The sequence below is a fragment of the Eptatretus burgeri genome, chromosome 10 (assembly GCF_056783735.1).
Source record: "Eptatretus burgeri isolate ZD-2024b chromosome 10, Ebu_testis_v1, whole genome shotgun sequence".
Taxonomy (NCBI): domain Eukaryota; kingdom Metazoa; phylum Chordata; class Myxini; order Myxiniformes; family Myxinidae; genus Eptatretus; species Eptatretus burgeri.
In genome coordinates, this window is record NC_140970.1 from 65859397 (window position 1) to 65875932 (window position 16536).

Here is a 16536-nt window from a genome sequence, read left to right on the forward strand (position 1 = left end):
TTGTGCCCACCTCAGACCTTTCACCCATTTATAACCTGCTGGAGGTTTATTGTCCAAACTGCTTGCTTGAGTGAGCTAAGTTGCCATATCAAGAGCTGTGAGTTAACAAACAACTGCAATGTTGGCTGTGACGTTTGTACTTATTTAATTTGGGGATTATTCAGAAAGTCATGATGTGTTAGAACTGATTTGTATTATTGTGCTTCAGGTAGACAAGAGTGTTAAATAAATATTCCTTATAAAGTTACCCTTCAGTCTCCTGTTGCACGTTGTTTTCACCCTTAAAACAACACCAAGGGCTCATCAGTGTCTTTATTAATTTTCTGCCGTGATGCCCCAATCTCAACACGTAACTATATATATATATATATATATATATATATATATATATATATATATATATATATATATATATATATATATATATATATATATATATATATATATATATATATATACATATATATATATATATATATAGTTGTAGATTTCCCACCCGTCGGCGTGCGAACGACCGCATCTAACCAATAGCGGTCACTTCACCCACCGAACGGACAATCCAGTCGTGACTTTCTGGAACAACGCCAGAAACCAGTCACGGGTGGGTTTTTATCCCACCACGGCCCAGTCCGTATTCTACCCGCGCGGAATAGGGTCAATCGCCGAATATCGATATACCTAATTACCCGCGCGGGTAACCTACCGAGGGACCGTACCTCGGTGAAGGCCTGCTTGGACGCGAACCGCTTAACTGTCCATTCCGTTCTGGGATAACCGAGCGGGTATTATCGCCAGACCTCGCCAGACCCGATTCTATTTATCGGCTATTTAAAAACCAACTATATTCCGAGTGAAAGATGGGGCAGTTCAATGAGGGAATGGACACAACGAACAGGTTTACATTCACAGGACATTTATTATTATAAAGCACGTATGCAATTAAACAAGGCAAAACACATATGCAATTATACAAGCAACAAAAACACGACAAAAGAACTACAACCGTCTACTTATTATGTACAGTCACTTGCACTCAACAGCAGTTCCTACTTATTAGACGGGCCCACGGACACACGTACGCACACACACACCCAAGAAATGGTGGCAGAGGCCTTTAAAAACGGGCTCCAGCTCGGAGGAGAGGTGAGCTGAAACCCAGAGCCTATCTCAAACCTCTCCACCTCGTGTGGTCTTCAAGTTCTTCGGACCCGGGCTCCAGCGAGAGCGAGCTGGATCCAATCGCCGAGCCGCGATCCTTCCCGAGCTCCCATGAATCCTCCCGCGCTGGTGAGACGAGGCGCCGATGCGTCGCTTCCCCGAGGAACCACCTCCCGCGCTTCTCAACACGTGCTGGTGAGATGAGGCACCGAACTTTCCCGTCGATGCGTCGCTTCCCCAAGGAACCACCTCCACGAAGAGGTCGATGAGTCGCACCAAGCCTGGAACCAAAATGGAGAACAAAGAGCTCCACGACCAAGAAGAAGCCACCACTCACAGCTCGAGCCGAGCGACCGGCTCAACTTCCTTCCAAGCAAAGCAGCTCGAAGCAAAAGGCTCTCCCAAGCCAAGCAGAAGTCGAAGCTCACGGAACCATCAAAGCAAAAAGCCTCCTCTTGAGCCAGGCCGCAGCCGAAGCTCACTGAGCCAGCCGAAGCAAAAAGCTTCCGAAGGCCTCAACCCTTACCCAAGCCGAACAGGACCCGAAGGTCTGCTGAACGACTACTCTCTGCCGAAGCAAAAAGCTTACTAACCAGAACAAAGACAGGATCTCGTCCTTATCCTTCTCCCGCCCTTCCTCCACTCCCGGCGTGACTCATAACTCATGCCCTCGTACTCCATCCCCCGCTCAGCCATGGGTGGGAGGGAGTTGTTGACATCATGAGTCACGGGAGGGCAGGGTGGTTCTTCCTCTTCGCAGAAGAGGGGGAGGGATGTCTCCATTGTTCGTTCTCTAACTATTAAATCGATTCGCAGTGCATCTAATCACTTTCTGAACATTTAAACAATGGAAGGTGAGCTATCTAGGGAACAAGCACTTATCGACATAGCTGACTAAATGAACCTGTATGTTGTGTGCAATCGAATTCCCAAATTCTTAACAATATACACACACACACACACACACACACACACACACACACACACACACACACACACACACACACACACACACACACACACACACACACACACACACACACACACACACACACACACACACACACGCCGCTTAACGACGTTCCGGGTAATGATGGATCGCATATACGACGGATGTGCCAGCTCTGGAAAAAAAAAAATGAAAAAAAAATGTAACTGAAAAATTCCTATCGCCGAGTGATGTTGCCTCGTATAAAAATAGCACCTACAATTATGTACACTGTACAGTACATAATACCTCATAATGATAATAAACGACAGTGTGGCCCTGTTATAATGCGATTGTTGAGGTCCATAAAATGTCATCGCGAAAAAAACAGGATCGTGCTAAATCGGGATTCAAGGAAATCGGCTTTCAAACTGAACCAATGTTTGCACGTTTACCTTCTCGCAAGTAAATTACCTTTAAATTGAAGAATTCCGTGAATAAAATCGTTGTTCTTTGTCGACTTTAAAACAAATTTATTTTTAGTGAAGCTTTTTATGTTGTTCAAAACAATCGCACTGGTCCGAAAATATATATCACAATTGACAGGTGCTCGTTTCTTCATTTGTAAATTATAACATCGATGCAATGATTACGCATTTATAAAATCCAAACGCCAATTATTCACCTTTCTAGAATCGATGCGAGGAGATTGTAAGCTGCTGCTAACAACACCGATGGCCGTCATGAACAGCACAAAGGTAAATCTAACGTGTCTTCAGTCTCTTTTGGATGTGTGTTACAATTGCCGACAGTATTCAGTACAGTAACATGCTGTACATGTTTGTATCCGAGGAGCAATAGGCTACACTTGTAGCCTTGGTGTCTAGGTTTGTGGTAAGTACGATGTTCGAAAACGAAAACAAAAAAATGATGTTCGCACAACAACGACGCGTTTCTCAGAACGTAACCCTATCGTTAAGTGGCGCATGACTGTATAATATAAATATCAGACGCACCTCCTGACTGATGTGGTGAGCATCGCCGCAGATTATGTCTCACATGATAAAACCACATAACCCACACAGAACAACCATCCGTCTGCCACCCAGACAATTGTTCCTGCAAATGTAAACCATTCAAACACAAGGCACATGATGTAATCAGCAGGAAAATCGAAACATGTGGAATGTGACGAGCACTCCGCCGATCCTCATTGGATACAATCCACACCAAAACGTCACTTCCAACACAGAGGCCTCGGCCCGGTGACTCTGTCAAACAGACAAAGATTACATGGTCGTCATCATCAGTAAACCATCAAATGGAACCACCGATCCAGATTTCAGGCTTATTTGCCCTCATCAGGTGGCATACCGATAAATACCCAACCAATGATGACCACATTCGCCGTTTATACATCAGACGCACCTCCTGATCTCATAATCTGATCGCATAAGACAATCGCATAACCTGATCGCATAAAACATAATCCATGGTGATGACTACATTCGGCGTTTACATATCAGATGCACCTCCTGACTGATATAGTGAGCATTGGCACGGATTATGTCTCGCACGGTAAAAAAAAACATTACTGTGCGAGACATAATCCATGGCGATGGTAAGATGTGGGTGGGTGAGAGATGTGAATCATTCACAAGTGAGAGATGTGGGTGGTCTTTCTTCATTTATATATCGATTGCCTTTGACGTTTGCATGTGGTACATGCTTGGGAGCCTCGTTGGTACGCATCTCTGTCAACGATATCGTGGATGATTCGCCAATAAGTGATGAAACTGGTCCGGAAGCTGAGGGGGTGTAGAGCATTGGGATTCATATGTGTGTACTATGTGCGGACATCTTTATAATTGTTCAGAAACTCTGGGAAGCATTCAAAACAGAGTAGTACTTACCTTGTGTAAGTCTTCTTAGGTTGCTTTACGCAGCTTCTTCAGCTACAGGAGTGTGGGAGGGGTCAAATATATATATATATATATATATATATATATATATATATATATATATATATATATATATATATATATATATATATATATATATATAGTTCTATGTATGCATGTGTGTATGTATGTATGTGTGTGTATATACAGGGGGCTGCAAAAGTAGGTATACAGTAAGGATTATACCAGTATTATAATAGTGGTGCGAGGATTCATTTAATACAAGAATTCATTAAAATCATGATTACCATTTTCATTTTCGTAATTTTTTTGATATGCTTGTATAATAAATAAAATACGTTTTGTGCGCACGTTTTGTTTTTCATTACTGTATACCTACTCGGAGGTAGGTACACAGTAATGAGAGGATGACATTACTCTAAAATCTGCGGGAGAGTGTGTCGGAGTGGTGCTGAGGTGTCCTCCACCAGACGGAGGTCTCCTTGGGTTAACCTGAGGCGGTCCCTTTGGGTGGGTGCCTGGAATGTCCTATCCCAAAGAGAGGATGATCACCTGTCTCTGTTATCATCTGAGCTCAAGCGTTTGGACATCGGAATTGCAGCTCTCTCTGAGGTTCGGAGACCGGATTGTGGGGAGATAATGGTGGGTGGTTACACCTACTATTGGTCTGGTCGCTCTGATGGTTACCATACCCAAGGAGTTGCTGTAGTTGTGTCCAATAAGCTGACCCCAATGATAATTGAGGTAACACCGGTCAACGAGCGTATTATGAGATTAAGGATTCGTCACTCCTTAGGTGTCATTTCCCTGGTCTCTGTTTATGCTCCGACTGAGGCGAGTGATCTCACCGTGAAGGATGCATTCTACGCCACGCTCGAGTCTGTGGTTGATCAGTGTCCGAGACGAGATACACTTCTAGTCTTGGGGGATTTCAATGCATCGACTGGAACTGATAGGGATGGTTATGAGATGTGTGTTGGTCCCCATGGGTCAGGAACTATGAACCAGAATAGCACTAAGTTCCTTGACTTTGCAAGAAGTCATGGACTTAGGGTGGCTGGTTCATGGTTTCAGCACCCACAAGCTCATCGCTGGACTTGGTATTCCAACGCTGGCGGTGTGACAAAGGAGATTGACCATGTCCTCTGACGGTCGCTGGAGGATGATCCAGAACTGCAGGGTCTACCGGAGTGCTTAGTTCCTCAATACTGACCACAGGCTTGTTGTAGCAACTCTAAAGCTGCACCTTAAATCCTGGAGAATGGTACCATACCAGCCTAGGCTGGATGTTGGCAAGCTCAGGGATGAGAGAGTAGCTGAGGAGTTTGCGAACAGGCTGAGTGGACACTTGGGGAGTCTGGGTGCTTTGGGGGGTCCTGAAGAGTTGTGGAGTGCCTTCAAGACCACCGTCCTTGATGTTGCCGGTGGATGTCTTGGAACTCACCGCAGGGCAAAGAAGAATTTTGTCTCTCAAGGGACACTGGATAACATTGACCAGAGTCGCAGGGCCAGGCTGAATGGCAGACCTGAGCTGTTCAGGGAGCCGAGGCGTAAAACTGTACGTGCACTGAGGGTGGACAAGGAGGCCTATGTGCGAGGAATCTGTGAGGGGGATAGAGCATCACCTGTGGACAGGTGATTCTCATCCCGCTTACAGGGGAATTCGCGCATTGCGTTCATCCAAGCCCATCCCTCGGAGCACTGCAGTTAGAGCAGAGAGTGGTAGGCTCTTGACAGAGGAGTCTGAAGTGAAGGCCCGCTGGGCCGGTTACTTTGAGAGGTTGTACCAGACTGATCCCTCAGCTGTCGAGTTGGACGTCAAGGGTGTTACAATCCCTGTTGCTGACCATCAAATCAACTGTGATCCACCTTCGCTTCTGGAAACACGGGCTGCGGTGAACCGGTTGAAACAGGGCAAAGCTCCAGGGATCTGTGGCATCCATGCTGAACTTCTCAAGGCTGGTGGAAATGCTGCACTCATGTCGTTGCATGCAGTTTTGTGCTCTGCGTGGAACACAGGCATCATCCCAACTGATTCGAAGAGTGGCCTTCTTTTTCCTCTCTGGAAAGGGAAGGGTGATCGCCAAGACTGCAACAACTACCGAGGGGTGATGCTGCTCTCAGTGCCGGGCAAGGTCTTTGCTCGGATAATTCTTGATAGGGTCCGCCACCATCTGCTTGAGCACCAGCGTCCAGAGCAGTCAGGCTTTACACCAAAGAGGTCAACGATTGACCGTATCCTTGCTCTTCGTGTCCTCACCGAACGCAGACGAGAGTTTCGGCAGGGGCTGCTTGCAGCCTATGTTGATCTCTGTAAAGCGTTCGATTCAGTGAATCGGGATGTCCTCTGGAGGATTCTTGGTCTTCGTGGGGTGCCACCAAAACTGATCGATCTGATGTTTGAACTCTACTCTGGTACTGAGAGTGCTGTGAAGTGTGGCGGTACCATCTCCGACTTATTTCCAGTTGTTACTGGAGTTCGTCAGGGGTGTGTACTGGCCCCCACACTTTTCAGCACTTGTATGGACTGGATTTTTTTTCTTTTAGGGAGCATGTCGGACAGATCAAGCTGCGGTGCATCGTTTGGGAATGTCAAGATCTCGGACCTTGATTTTGCAGATGACGCAGTCATCTTTGCGGAGACTTTAGATATCCTTTTGGGGGCCCTCGAGGTGCTGAATGAGGAGTCAGAGCCGCTGGGATTACAGGTTTCTTGGGTCAAAACTAAGATCCAGGCTTTCGGTGACATTTTGGATTCTGCTGTCCTGTCTGTGTCTGTTTGTGGTGAGGATGTTGAGGTCGTGGAGAGATTCACTTACCTTGGCAGTGATATTCATGTCTCTTCTGGCTGCGAGTCAGAGGTCAATAGACGTCTGGGTCGGGCCTGGGGAGTCATGGATTCACTGGATCATGGGGTGTGGCGCTGCCGGTACCTGTGCGGGAGGACGAAAGTCCGAGTCTTCAGGTCCTTGGTACTTCCAGTCTTGCTCTATGGATGCGAGACTTGGACTCTGACCAAGGATCTGAGATGGAGACTTAATTCCTTTGGTACCAGGTCTCTTCGGAGAATCGTTGGCTATTGCTGGTCGGATTTTGTGTCCAACGAGCGGTTGCTGAGAGAGACTCGGATGAGATTTGTTACCTGCATAGTCCGTGAGCGTCAGTTGCGGCTATATGGACATGTGGCTCATTTTCCTGATGCTGATCCTGCTCACCAGATTCTCTCAGCGGGGGAGTCTCGTGAGTGGAGGAGGCCAGTGGGCCGACCACGTTCCTCGTGGTTGCCGCAGGTTGACCATCATCTCGAGGAGATGGGGATGGGCCTGGCATCTGCCTGGGGGATGGCCAGACGGAGGCCCCTGGAGTACCGGCGGAAAGTGGATGCAGCGACGCGCTGTACTGGCACATGCTCCCATACCTGACCTGACCTGACCTGTCTTTGCTTGCCATGACATTCGCTGCCATTTACCATTGGCACTCCTACACCACGGTAACTAAGGCACCGAATGATCCCCATCGTAGCCAGCACGGCACGTGACGTCATCATCGGCCGGCCGTGCACCAGCCGACGCAGCCACGCCTACGCAGCAACGTGTCCTGTGATTGGTAACTAAATGGCGCATCGGCCACGCCTTCGCAGCACGTGTCCTGTGATTGGTTGGTAAATAAATGGCCATAACTTGGGAAGCACTTGTCCGATTAATATCAAATCTTGAAAAGGCACATCCTCAGGTCCCCAGTAATATCGCTGGCAAGTTTCAATTAGATCGGACCAGTGGTTGTCAGGAAACAGCGGTCACAGACACACAGACACACACACACACAGATTGCTGGAATTATAGATAGACGAGTGCATGCCCGTAGGTGCGTGCCCATACGTGCAAACAAAACAAACAAAAAAAAAAACTTTCAAACCGCGTGCCAGAAACAACAACCACACAGGCAGTTCCTTCGCTCTCGCGTGCCCGTACGTGCGTGGCCGTATGTGCAAAAAAAACAAACTTTTGAACAACCAGACAGACCGTTCCTTCGCTGTCGTAAACGATGACTGGATTGGGGCATTGTGTTTCAGAAAAATCGAGAAAGAAAGAATCGTCAGTTGATAAATCAAGAAAAAAAAAATCGAGAAAGAATACAGTAATCGTCACTGACTGGATTGGGGGATTGTGTTTAAGAAAATCGAGAAAGTACAGAAATCGAGAAAGAATACAGTAAGTCGATAAATCGAAAAAAAAAAAAAAAAAAAAAAAAAAAAAAAAAAAAGAGAAAGAATACAGTACTCGTCACTATCCGGAAGTTCGCATATCGCAGTTATGATTATTCGCAATTTCGTTTTAATGGCCAATTATTCAATTAGCGCCAACGTATTTTGCCTTTTCGCAAGGAAAAACACGGAGAGGAGAGGAGAGAAAAAACCCGTAATGGCGAACGCGGCTGAGTTTCTCTTCACCATCGACCACGGCTACGCAACAACGCTTCCTATCATTGGTTGATATAAAATGGCCGCAGCAACGGTTCCTGTCATTGGTTGGTAAATAAATGGCCATAAGTTGGGAAGCACTTGTCCGATTAATATTGTTGTGGTTGACGAAATTCGCACACCACCATTCAGGTCCCTTAGGTGAGATATCTCCGTAAGTATATGTGTAGTTAGGCCCAAACCCGTTGTTTAGAGGGAATAAATGTCATTCATGCGTGCTGCGACTCTTCAGGATAGCCGTTTTTCTTTTACTATTTTTATTTTGGACCAACCGCCATTATTACCACCACCAAGCACGTCTCAACAGTCATCACAACATCAACCACCCACCACAACGCCGCTTCACCGCAACAGCCACGACCTTTACCGTCACACCTCGCAACCGTCGCATCGCCACCGTTCTTGCGCCGCTTGTGGGTACCGGTACTGGACTCGTGCAGGGCGCGCACCGAACAGCGTGTACAAAACATCACGGACTTTCCGCAGAAAAACGGATCAAAAACGACTCACGCCCGCTTTTGTTCCGTCCAATCGGTGAACGAGGGGCGATTTGGCCCCGCCTCCAGGGCGTTGGAGGGCGGTCGCTATATGCAAATTCATGGATCAAAAAGCATTCACGCCCACCTTTTCTCGGGCCAATGGGGAGCGAGGTGAAAGGTCGAAGGCAGGGGGTCAAAGGCGAAGCCACGGGGCTTGTATAAGCGGCTGCGTTCGTCAGAAAGGTGGTGTGCGTTGGAAAGAGTGAGTTCGGAGTTCAAGAGAGTCGTCGGTGGAGCTGGAAGGAAGTTGCGCGTTGGAACGAGCTGTGCGTTGGAACGAGTTGTCGGCGGAGCTGTGGAGAGGTGGCGGCGGCGAAGACGGACGAGGGGGTGCTCGCGTCGGTGCCGGGAGCTGAAGGCGGGAGGCCGACGGCGCGACCTGGTCGAGGTGGAGACGCTCGTCGCGGGACCCGAGACAGAATAAAAATCCTCCTTTCCCCGAGCATCAGCAACCCCCTCCTGTTTCCCCCCGCGCTGAGATAGTGCGACAAAAGGGGGCCCCCTTCCCACCCCCTACCAGACACTGTCCGCGAGGCCCGCGGAGTTGGGGCACCATCGCCACTTCGCGTCTCATCATCAGACGGGTAGGCCCGACCCGGTCTCGGCCCCAGGCCCGCCTCATCCTTGAGGGTGTTCTTTTTCTTGGTTTTGAATATGTGTTGTCGGCGCCGTCTGTGAAGTAAAATTGTATAAGTGTTGCCGTGTGCTCGCGTAGTCGGTATTAGATCTGCATTGTCGCATTTGCTTTTTGTCTTCTTTTCTATGTGCTTTTGGTGGAATTGTATACGTGTGCTTTCCGTTCATCGCGAATAAATGTGCTTTATGTTGAACTGTTTTCCCGCTTCGCTTCGTCATTTCTTTCATTGAATCCCCATCTTGCTTCACGTAAAGGGTTGGTCCTGGGCTAAGACGCCCGATAATTAATCGAACCGTCGAGGCCGACGAATAACACCGCTCGGTTATCCCGATAGTACGGAACGGGTCGCTTAAAGTGGCCCGTGTCCGAAGTCGACCTGCGGCGAGGTGCGATCGCCCGGTCTACCCTCCGTGTGGGTACTTAGGTAGGTCGAATTTGGCGAGCAACCCTATCCCACGCGGGGGCCGATTGGCTCGATCGCGGTGAGACCGAAAGGTCCACCCGTGACTGGTTCCCGGCGTTAGTCCGAGAGGGTAACGACTGGATTGTCCGTCCGGTGGGCGACGTGCCGCGATTCGAGTTACGTGGCCGTCAGCACGCCGGCGGGCGCGAATCCGCGACAATATCAAACCTTGAAAAGGCACATACTCTTGTCCCCAGCAATATATCTGGCAAGTTTCAATTAGATCGGACCAGTGGTTGTCGAGAAACAGCGGTCACAGACACACACATATACACACACACACACACACACACACACACACACACACACACACACACACACACACACACACACACACACACACACACACACACACAGCTGGAATTATAGATAGATGAAATGAGGTCAATGAGATGACAAATGAAGGGGTGAATGCAGACTGCAGAGCAATGAGTAAGGAAACCCATCGTTGTGAATCGTTTTTAACCACCAAATTGAGATGTATTTTGTTGGCAAGCATGTTGAGTAGAGCTGAATTCCTGAAACACTTCCAAAAGGCCACAGCGTTTTGACAATTATTGGAAACAAAAAAAAAAACTTGTGCACTTTTTTTGATAAATTATTTTCGGAACAATTTTTCTTCAATAAATAATAATAAAAATAGTCTCCATGTCGTGCACACCTTTATCTCGTTAGCACATCTTCATAAACAACATTGATGAGGAAACGGCACTTCTTTGTTTCCTCGTCCAGGGCAAGAATGCGGAGGCTGCTGGATCTGCCAACGTTTTGATAAATTATTCGTTTTAATGCCTATTATTCAATTAGCGCCAACATATTTTGCCTTTTCGCAAGGAAAAACACAAAGAGAAGATAAGAGAAAAAAAACAGTCATGGCGAACGCGGCTGAGGTTCCCTTCCCCATCGACTACGCCTACGCAGCAACGCTTCCTGTCATTGGTTGGTAAATAAATGGCCATAACTTGGGAAGCACTCGTCCGATTAATATCAAACCTTGGAAAGGCACATTCTCAGGTCCCCAGCAATATATCTGGCAAGTTTCAATTAGATCAGACCAGTGGTTGTCGAGAAACAGCGGTCTCACACACACACACCATTTTTACAATCACACGTTGTTGTTCCTTCCCTCACGAGCCTTATCAGTCTTTTAATCTTCTGCTCATGCGAACTTGTCCCGTTACCCAGCAGGCACACGACGTTATTGCAACGTCGTTTGCCGGTTCTATCCTGACGTCAGAATTGGGTCAGTGGGAAGTTGTATTTGCAACACCCATGACGTCAGATTTCAACGTTGTCACAACATTGAAGCATGAAGTTATTTTTCAACTTTATCACAATGTTCATAAAATGGAGTTTTTGTTTTTACCCTTTTCTTTGCATGCCAAAGAAACGAACATTGCAGTGCATGACACCCTTCAGCTTCCAGCTTGATGGAGCCCTCGACCCATAGGTCTGGGGCCAGCGGAGCACCGCTGTTCTACCGGTGCCATTATCAAAACATTGAAGTTGTATTGCAACATCATTATACGTTGCACAGTAACACATAATGACCACAACTTTAAAACAACTGCAATTCATAATCATCTATTATCACGTATCACGCAGAGCATGATTGTGGAAAAATATACAAGCAGTATTAACAATAATAATATCTTTATCCGTACCAAAAAAGCACACTCAAATACAAACATACAATAAATAAAAGTAGATACCATTGCAATTGAGAAACACACTAAAAATGGGGAATAAAAACAAATACCACATGGGTAAAAGTCGTAAATACCTTTTTGACAAATTCACTTTGTGCAAAGCACAGTTAACAATTCAAATTCAGAAAGTTCTGCGCCATAGAGGAACTGTGGAGCTTCTCTTTCAAATATAATTGACTGCACAAAGGCACCTTTAAGTACAACAACATCATCATCATCATGCAGTGTTAGTAAAACTTAAGCCTGGTGTTGGCTTAGTGGTTAGGGTGGTGGCTTGGGATCCTAGGGTCCTGAGTTCAAGCCCTGTTAGCTGCTGAAATAAAATACACCAGGAGGTTGACTCAGCCTGTCATCCTTCTGAGGTCGGCAAAATGAGTACCAGTGTACTGGTAAGGGCAAAATGAGTACCAGTGTACTGGTATGTCATCAGCGGCATAGCCACGTCCCAACCAATGATGCAACCAGCAGCCATAGGCTGCACTCAATAGAGAGAGAGTTAGTAAAACTGATGATAATTCTATGCTTGCATACATTATGGGCATTAGGAGCATAAAAGGTATTGACAGATAACTTGCATTTATATAAAATGTAATTAAAATTTTTGGCTACTGATGGCATACTACCCATTGTTACAAGATTCATAATTAAGCAACCTCAGGTAAGAATTATGAGAAGACGAAGAACCACATATAAATTTTGCTATACGACATAATAGTTGACATTCAATAGGTCGAAATTCAGCAATGACTGGTAAAAGAGTACAATATGGGTACTGATCACATAAATTCAAAAGGATCATAAAAACTTTTACTTCCTACTTGGGAAGTCAAACACCTTTCTGATAGAATTTCTCCATGATATATACAATTTAGAAATATTTTTACTTATGTCCCACAGCGGGCATCAATAGAATGAGGTGCAAAAAGACTTAAACAGATGATACTTGACATTATATGAACAGTGCATAAAATTATATAAAACTGAATTGCAATCAGGCAAATCAATGAGACCAAATCTATATCTATGCGTGTGTATTCATACAAAGAAAAAATATAAATCTAACATCATTAAGTATGAAAACACAATTTTGAATGCATCTCACATAAATAATTCCAAAGCACAAAAAAATTAATTTGTTGGGTGTTTTCAATCTTAATTTCACAATAAAATAACTTCATTATGCATAAAAGTCCATGTAAATATTTTCACAATGTAAACTTAGGCTGGGTTTCCAACATACAACATTACAATTAACTATGCTGCAAATTCTTAATACTCAAGGACGTGGACGGCTGGCACAGCATGTTGCTGTTACTCGTTATTACTACACTAGTACGTGTCCGTACATGCAAAAAAAAAAACAACTTTCAAACAACCACATAGGCTATTCCTTCGCTCTCGTAAATGACGACTGGATTGGGGCATTGTGTTTATCTATAAATGCGCATAAGAAATCGAGAAATTATGAGAATACAGTAAGTCATCACTATCCGGAAGTCCGTCCGTTGTAACCCGCAATGGGGAATGCGGCTGAGGATCTCTTCCCCATCGGCCACGCCTACGCAGTTGGTTTGGCAAATAAATGGCCATAACTTGGGAAGCACTTGTCCAATTAATATCAAACCTTGAAAAGGCACACACTCAGGTCCCCAGAAATATAGCTGGCAAGTTTCAATTAGATCGGATCAGTGGTTGTCGAGAAACAGCGGTCACGGTCACACACACACACACACACACACACACACACACACACACACACACACACACACACACACACACACACACACACACACACACACACACACACACACACACACACACACACACACACACACACACCTGGAATTATAGATAGATGAGGGCTTGTTCCTGCCCACACCTCCACACCGATCAGGGGCATATTTCAAATGTTGTGTTAAGGCAGTGTCCACATCTGCCTCTGTCGCTGTTGGCTGACTGGTCATGTTACTGTCTGAAAAATGAAAAGAATTTCCACTTCGTATATATTTGGCTTTATGATCATCAAACAAGACTTGCAATGTGAATTACGCTCAAGTCATGCACATTATAAACTGTCATTTAGCAGAATTCATTTCCTCTGACAACTTTATAAAAATTCAGGTTCCGGAAAGGTCTCTTCCCATTCTTTCCACACAAATTGTATGTGGACATCACAGCATTGGACATCACCCTTATTTTAGAAAGTAACAATTTAGTACACCAGTGTTCAAAGCAGCTTGTAACAAATTATAAGTTCCACTGCCCTTAAAAAGCCTCAATTAATATTATTCTTTATTATATAAATTATTTTCATGTCTTTTGATAACCATTTTACCAAAGGAAAACAATTGTGCAACGAAAAACTTAAACAACTCCCCAAGTGACAAACTACCGCAATGAAGGCTTCATTGTTACAAGCGGCAGTTTGTCGGCGGCCAAAGGGTTAATTTTTTTTTATGACAAAACTTCACATTTTTCGGCGAACAATAACTGACAATTGTTTTCCTTTTGCCTTTGGTTAGGCCTCACTCGTTAAAAGAGGACATAAAAAATAATATTAATTGAGGCTTTTTTAAGAGCAGTGGAACTTTAAATTTGTTACATTGTGGTACAATGCGGTAATTCGTCGGACCCGAACAGCCGAAGCATTATCCACAACAGAAATATATTTTAAAACGGTTCTGAACCAATTAAACTTGTCCAAAGTCATTTTTGTTACCACAGAGCGGTGTTTTTTTTTCACCAGGCCCGCGGAAAAACGAATTGATTATTTACCGTCGATTTCTCCACACGATCAGGGCCAAATCAGCGACAGCGAAACGTGATAAACGAACGATGAAATCGGGTGTTGGAGGATTCGATCGTCAGATGCACGTTCGAGTCCAACGCTCGAACCACTCGAGGGCCCCGAAGGGCCCGGACCCGGGCCCGGGAGAGTTTCCATTGAATGTAACGATATAAATTCCATCACACCAGTAACAGGAACACATCATGGATTCTGTGATCTTTAAAACGTCCAAAAAACAAAAGCTAAGACATAAAATCGATTTATAATATTATACTTACCAAAAATGATCACGGCGGAAGATAATTTTAACTATAAAAGCGGAAGTCTTCATAGGATTAAAACGGATTGTGTGTCACACTCAGAAAACAGGGGAAAGTTCACAAGTTTAACCAAACCTTGCAAATGGCGGCTCGTGACGCGGAAATAGCAATTAGCCAATCAGATCTCTCCTCCGGTGAAAGGTTGACACAACCACACACGGCACGAGATGGAAAAGCGGTCACCATGGCAACACACGACGAAGAAAAAACAGTTTTCGATAAAATCTATCTGCGCGCTGTGGCTGTACCTCGTCGTGATCTGGTTGTACAACCAAGCGGCCGATTCCCGACGTCGTGAATCTTTCATACTGACGTCGTGTGCCTGCTGGGCAACGTCCCCTTTCTGAGCCGTCTGCTAAGGAGCGCTCATCGTCCCTGCTCGCACGAGCTCGTCACGAGTGCTTCTCTGCACTTCTCTGCTTCTTCCTCACACCAGCCTCCTTCCCTCCTCCCACAAGTCTTCTCCCCCTCTGACGTCACTTGTGGAAATTTCCACACCATTCTGAGGGAACTTTCAATGAAGCCCCCGCCCCGTCCTGTCCTGTTCGTGACTAAAGACCCAATGAGAGCCTCCAGCACCCTCCTTCGCGTGGGAAAATCCCAGTCGCACTGTTTTGCACTGTACTACGCCCACGAGAAGCATCGTGCCTCACGGGCTACGACGAACACCAAGCGCCACGAACATGCATGTGAGAGCACCCGGTGAGTTATGAAGCAATGCGTGGATGGGAGGGAGGAAACACGGAAAGGAACCGTTGCACGACCGAGGGATGACCGAACGGTCACGGGATTGAAGGTAAGACCCATGGGGGTGAAGGAGGGACTGTTGAAAGGATGCTTGATGTGTGGGAGATTATTGGTGGACAATTGAAACAGGATGATGGGGTTATGGAGGGATGATTGAAAGTAGCAGAGGGATTGAACAGAACAATAGTGTGAAGGAATAAAGATTGAAAGTAACAGAGGGGGAGGGGGGAAGGCATGGCACGGGACAAACAGCCTCTAATCTAAAGTCCAAAATCTAATGGCATGATCCTTGGACCATACCTAACCCCCCCCCCCCCACCAAGTTTCGTCAAAATCCGTCGAGGAGTTTTTCCGTAATACTGTTCACAAACAAACAAACAAACAAACAAACAGAAAGGGGTGAAAACAGTAACCTCCGATCTTCGATGGCGGAGGTTAATAACTAATGACCCTCGGGTCACCTACGTGTCCATGTATGCTCTCCCCCGGGGGGGGGGGGGGAGTTTTCCAAAACTATATATATATATATATATATATATATATATTTGTTACGGTTGTGGAAATTCACAGATCACCATTCAGGTTCCCCAGAGATCAGTTATGTCGATAAGTGGTGTCCAGATTAGATTTCCCCACCGATGTCTAACGGGAATTATTCGTCAATCAGGATGTGCATCTTTTTGTTAGCCATTATTCTTTTGCTATCTTTATTTTAAACAACAAGTCCTCACCATCATCTCCACAAGCAACATCATCTCCTCACCAACATCTCAACAAACAACCAACATCTCGTCACCTTCATCTCCACAAACGCTGCCATCTTTTCGCCAGCAACGGCATCCACA

At 45.7% G+C, this 16536-nt stretch overlaps 1 protein-coding gene across 2 annotated transcripts in view; it reads right to left on the bottom strand.

Moving 5' to 3' along the window:
* The window catches only part of PAX7 (paired box 7), a 321139-nt gene extending 305807 nt beyond the window's left edge, over positions 1–15332 (bottom strand). Inside the window, exons 1-2 of one of the 2 annotated variants that reach the window (XM_085898758.1) lie at positions 15193–15332; positions 13676–13808 (exon numbers count right to left, since the gene is read on the bottom strand). In XM_085898758.1, coding sequence (XP_085754884.1) covers positions 13676–13736 — 61 coding nt within the window. In that variant the 5' untranslated portion in view covers positions 13737–13808; positions 15193–15332. Of the gene's footprint in view, positions 1–13675; positions 13809–14902; positions 15035–15192 lie in introns of those variants that run through there. The other variant, XM_085898757.1, reaches the window with a different exon arrangement.
* Positions 15333–16536: the final 1204 nt, after the last annotated feature.